Source organism: Anneissia japonica, unplaced genomic scaffold (genome assembly GCF_011630105.1).
Source record: "Anneissia japonica isolate Jap-2015-1 unplaced genomic scaffold, ASM1163010v1 scaffold1891_len642697_cov171, whole genome shotgun sequence".
Classification (NCBI taxonomy): domain Eukaryota; kingdom Metazoa; phylum Echinodermata; class Crinoidea; order Comatulida; family Comatulidae; genus Anneissia; species Anneissia japonica.
Genome location: NW_022700553.1, coordinates 230912 through 236893, shown reverse-complemented (window position 1 = coordinate 236893; position 5982 = coordinate 230912). Strand labels below are relative to the sequence as shown.

The 5982-nt window shown below is 36.2% G+C and overlaps 1 protein-coding gene across 1 annotated transcript; it reads left to right on the top strand.

Moving 5' to 3' along the window:
• The first annotated feature begins 403 nt into the window (after window positions 1-403).
• On the top strand, window positions 404-5976 carry LOC117103351 (macrophage-expressed gene 1 protein-like). Its single transcript, XM_033243893.1, has 3 exons — window positions 404-658; window positions 3348-3484; window positions 3708-5976. The coding sequence occupies exons 1-3, from the start codon at window positions 502-504 to the stop codon at window positions 5643-5645; spliced, it is 2232 nt and encodes a 743-aa protein (XP_033099784.1). The 5' UTR covers window positions 404-501; the 3' UTR covers window positions 5646-5976.
• The last annotated feature ends 6 nt before the right edge of the window (window positions 5977-5982 follow it).

The following is a 5982-nucleotide window of genomic DNA, read 5'->3' as shown; positions in this document are numbered from 1 at the left end:
ATATATATATACTGACGGGGAAAATAATCTTGTCATTAAAGTTTTTAATTGTAAATTAGTAACTTATTTAAATAAACAAATAAAATTAGTTAATTCAAATATTAAATTGAATTTTTAAATCATGACAGACAGTAGGCCTACATCTTCAACATGTTTATCCAGCTGTTGCATATACATGATTAGTTAGTCTATTCCTTCCTTATTTATTCAGTGTAATGTTTTATATTTATCCCTGGGCCATTAAGGGGAATATCATTCTGCGTTCGAAACCTAATTAGAAATATAAACAATAGCTGAAGTGTAGTCTGCGCCCCAACTACTTGGAATTACTAGCTTGTCTCTGATTGGTCGGCTTGTCATAGAAGGAAGTGAAACTAAAAGTTTACTTAACAGCAGATATAAGGAAATAGAAGTGGTATAATAAGACTCCGCATTCAACACCGAGTCTCACCTGAGGTCGCATTGTTTTGAAGTGTTGACTGTTGATAATTTAATAAGAACATGCCTGACAGGGCCAGTCGTGCTGTAGGCCTACTCCTACTGGTGTTCCTTTTGTCTGGGACTGGATCTGGGACTCAGAGCGACAGTAAAAACATGCCCGGTGCTGTCGATGAAAACACATGTAATACTGATATTGATTTTTTTGAAACTCTACCTGGTAAGTTTTTATGATATAAATCGAAGTTTAATAGATACCGTGTACGCGATTTGTATCTAGAATTCATTAGTAATTTCAAACATGACTAAATCTGGTGAAATTTGGAAAAAAGTAAAGACGTCTCATGTTCAATAGATCAAGTAAGTCAGAACGTTCCAATGAAACACAGTTGAACAAAAATCACTTTTCGTATATTTAACTTTGACGAAAAAGATCATGAAGTCTAAGATGTGTGCCAGCCATTGAATGGTCTTGCAAACAATATTGGATTGGATAGGCACTACTGCATATTATGCTTCTGTGTTGTAATAGGCCTATTTTATTCGTACTATTTTAAACACTTTAAGGCTAATACGGTAACTTTGTAACAAATTTAGAATATTATTCGAAGTAAAAATCAAAACGAGTAAGTACTGTAGGCCTAATTTTTGCAGATCATTCTATGGAATTTCCAGTTACATGCGCAACCCGGATACAAAACTCGTCAAACAAATGCATGTTCATGGTTGTTGAAGCCTTAAATGCAATAAATGGTCTTTAAAGCCAACAGCAGTTTTTCACACTACCCCTGTAAATATATCAAAGGTTTAGGCTTTAATGTATATAATGAAGTTTAGTTCTAAATTCTCATGTGATGACGTGAAACATTAAGATTATGACAGTGTGTATAGGTAGTCTAATGATGATGATGATAATGTTGTCAGTGGCGGATCCAAAAGCTTTTAAACGAGGGGGCACCAATTTCATATAGGCCTAGATGTAATATAATTATACAGATAAATAAGTAGGCCTATCCAATATAATGACATAATTCTTGTTCAGTAAAAATCCTGAAATATTGTAACGTTTTAGTATCTGTATTGTGTGTTACAAAATGAAAGACGGCAGTGGCAAAACCGGAGGGGGTGGGGGAACGATAGTAAATAATATTCTTAGTTATAGTCCTCTATCAAATAGATATTCTCTAACAATTTCTATAAAACGTAATGCATGAAATGTTTCTGGTGCGAAAAATCTAAACAAATATCGAGCTGAACATCACAGCCATTATTGTCTTTAAGTTTAATGGTGGGCTGAAAAGCGAAACTGATTGAAAAAATGTCTGTGCTCTACTGAGAAAGTCGAGGAGCCACTCTTACAATAGATTCTCAGCTACCTCAGGCACATCCTTTGTATATACAACGTTTGCCTAGCGGGTTTCATAAGGTAGGATTTAGTCATCACTTCGTCACATTCTGTACAGGAAGAAAGGCAAATGTAACAATTCAACGATTATTATTGTAAGTGAAGCGTTGGGAGGTTCAAGGGTATATCTTTTTCTTCTATTGATAATGTTTTGAACCATACTGAAATGGTAGAATAAAGTAAACACAGAGAACATGAAGGACTATAAACATTTTAAATGAAATCCAGGTGACACATCCGACCTCATACAGACAAAGTAGGGGTAAAAGAGGGGGGGGGGTAGTATAAATTAACAGACTAAAATAGAGGGGCATAAACTAGAGGGGTATAAATAAATTCAAACTACAGGCAGCGTTCACCACTGTAGTTAAAATACCGCGCCTACGGCAGCTATGAAATTTTAATTCAATTCAATTCAATAAGACTTCATTTTCAATTCCATCATCACTACATTACAATATATGAATAATTCAAATATACCAATTATAATAAATAAAATGATTACTGTAAATAGAATAAATTAGTAAACACAGAGAACCTGAAGGACTACAAACATTTTAAATAAAATCCAGGTGACACATGATCCTGATTGGTGGGTAAATCCGACCTCATACAGACTAACAAAGTAGGGGTAAAATAGTGGGGGGGGGGGGGTAGTGTAAATTAACAGGCTAAATTAGTAGAGGCATAACTGGAGGGGTATAAATAAAGTCAAACTACAGGCAACGTTCACCACTGTAGTTAAAAAACCGCGCCTACGACAGCTATGAAATTTTAATTCAATTAAATTCAATAAGATTTTATTTTCAATTGTATCATTAATATACATTATAATATATGAATAATTCAAATATACCAATTATAATAAATAAAATGATTACAGTAAATAATAAGGAATTGAAAAAAGGCATACAAAACTAGTGAACACTTTTATCGTGTTCTTATAATAATGATTATACACACTTATACATAAGTAATCATAATGTTAATAGTAATAATAATAATACAAACTAATTATACATATGAATTTATTTTAAAATAAAGCCAATCAATCAATCAATCAATCAATAAAATTTAATTAAACAGCAAATGGATAAAAATAAAGTAAAACAAATAGGTAATCTCCTCAAGCCTATTAAACCTGATAGGAAGGAAACACACAGATGTAAATCAAAATCGTAATGGGACTGAACATTCACGGAACAACACAATGTTAAGAATTCACATAGGCCCCGAAGGTACAACAAGCAACTAACACATTTGCCTACTCGAATGTCTCTTTGTTTAGTATTGCTGTTTCGGCTAATTTCTGGTACACATATACAGTACATTTAAGAAAAAGATTACAAGCGCCTGCAGGTAATATTGATTGCGGAAGGAGCAATAAACGTATTACCATTACCAAAAGAAATACCAAGAATAATTATTTAGGACTCCAACCCTGGACGATTGTAGTTAATTATTGTGATTGCTAAAATATTAATTATGGTACTTTTCATTTTAGGTACTGGATTCGATAATTTACGTAACATTGACATGGGCCAAGTGGTTTTGAATTCGTACGAAAATTGTCGAATAACGGATGACAAAAAATACCTAGTACCTGATAACGTCGTTGTTATACCTATCAAACACAGTAACGTAAGTGAATAATAAAAGTTAAAACTGTTACCAATTGCTCCAAAAACAGCAAAAGACCTACGAACACACAGAGTGTGCCGTACCATTCATAGTAGGCCTACATCTCCTAATAGCTTCATAATTATGGATAAAAACATACTGGCCAGAAATGTTATAGCCTACACTAATATTAATCATTATCAATCAATATCAATAAAATTATTTTCTAACGTTAAATCCACAGGTGGAAGTCTTTTCTGAGTTGTTTGAACACTGGTTGAACTACACTAGTACATCAAGCTACTCAATTAATGCCGGCGCATCATTCTTTTCATTTATTAGTGGAAGTTTCTCAGACGAAACAGAATCCGTAAAGAAACATCAAGTGTACGATCAATCATCAACAACCCGCGTTCAAGTACGTCATCATTTGTATAATGTTCGCATCGACAATCCAACTTTACATCCGACGTTTAAGTCACGTGTCCTCGATATCGGTGCGCACGATCAGAATAATGATACACGTATGGCACGATACCTCACTCAACTTTTGGTACGAGACTATGGGACACACGTTGTGACGTCAGTGGACGTGGGTGGAATTTTTCTCCAGCAAGATCAAGTCAAAAACACTTTTGTCAGTGATTACTCTTTAGAAAAACATCAGGTTAAAGCGGCTGCTAGTGCTTCGTTCTGGAAAATTTCAGCTGGTGGTGGATTTGATACCTCTACAAGTACAGCGGTATATGAGTATTATATGACAAACCGCACCTACTCAAAATATCAGACGTATGGTGGTGGTCCTTACAGAGTGAATGATACAATAAATGAATGGCAAGATCAACTGGCGAACAACCTGGTTGCAATCGACCGGCACGGAGACCCATTGCACTATATGGTTACAACGAACACCTTACCAGATATCCCTGAGCCTATGGTGGACAGTATCTCAAAATTAATATACAAAGAAGTGAAACGGTATTATGATGTGAACACACACGCAGGCTGCACTAAGATGGATTCATCCAACTTCAACTTCAGAGCAAATATAGACGACGGGTCATGTGTTGCACCTTACAATAATTATACATTCGGTGGTGTCTATCAAACATGTCAGATGCAACCGGGATCGAATGCGGGAGATCTTTGTCCAAAGTTCTCACAAAAAAATCCTTTGACAGGTGCCTTCACTTGTTCGGCAGGTTACGAAGCTATTCAACTAAATACTGGTCACGATAGTTACACTACCAGTAGACGTGAATGCCACAAACATTGTACTTTAGCTATATTCTGTCACGAATCATGTGGAAATGTCTACTACTCAAGCAAAGCTTATTACGAGACCTTCTGGTGTGTTGCTACTGGGTCGGTACCTGATGATACTGGATACCTGTTCGGTGGTGTCTATACACACACCATGGTGAATCCATTGACAGAGACCCAAGGGTGTCCAAACACCTTTCTACCTTTGCAGATGGGTGCTGAACTTTTTGTATGTGTCAGTGATGATTATGAACTAGGCTACAGATATTCTCTTCCATTTGCTGGTTTCTTTAGTTGTTCTGCAGGAAACCCATTGGCATTGCCCGGCAGGAAGCCTTCTGCATCAGACAGCATAAGTAAAGAACCGGTTAATACTCTTGCAAAGTTCTTCCAGGAAGCAGGTCCAACGGGCTGGCCTCAGCGATGCCCAACCGGGTATAGTCAACATCTGGCGGCCATAGACAATGATTGTCGTATTGACTTCTGCATCAAGGCAAACGCCCTGTCACACTTGGGACTTCCACCAATTCAACGTCCCCCATACACCAGAAAGCCTGGTCGTAATCCAAATACAACTGAAACATTGTACATTGTTGGTCCAGCCTCAAAGGTCTGGGTGAAAAACACGACAAGCCAGACATGGCAGGTAATGATTGAAAGTCAAGCTGAAACATTTTTGATGACCGACGCAGGGAAATATGAGTCAGGGAAAAAATTTAGTGCGTCGAAGGCCGTCGGAATCACTATCGGTGTTCTAGTTGTTATTGCCACTGCTGGTTTTGTTACTACAAAAATTGTCAAGAAAAAAAGACATTCAGTTCCACGACCGCAAGAACGTAGAAACGATTATGGTACACTAATAACACAGGATCAAATGAATGAATCAGAAACTACTAACGTCCATATTGATCCGAATTAAAATCTGCTGGTCAGAATTGCCGAATTATAAAGAAAATAATATAGATATCAGGTTGATGTAGTAAAAGGCAAAGTTTGATTAAGATCAGAAACATTTTTACCCAATAGCAGATTACTGTATCAAAAGCGTTTATTGCATCGAATTATTGATCAGAAATGCATTCTGCTGGTTAGAGAATTATTAAATTATGAGTATCAACTTTAAATTACATATAACGATTTGTTCAGTTCACCAGCCTAAATAGAAATAGGAATGTGTCCAGAAATTTGAGGCTAGGTTGAGAGGGAAAAAAAATTTCTGTAGTGTACAACCGATTTATATACAAAAAGGGGTTTGG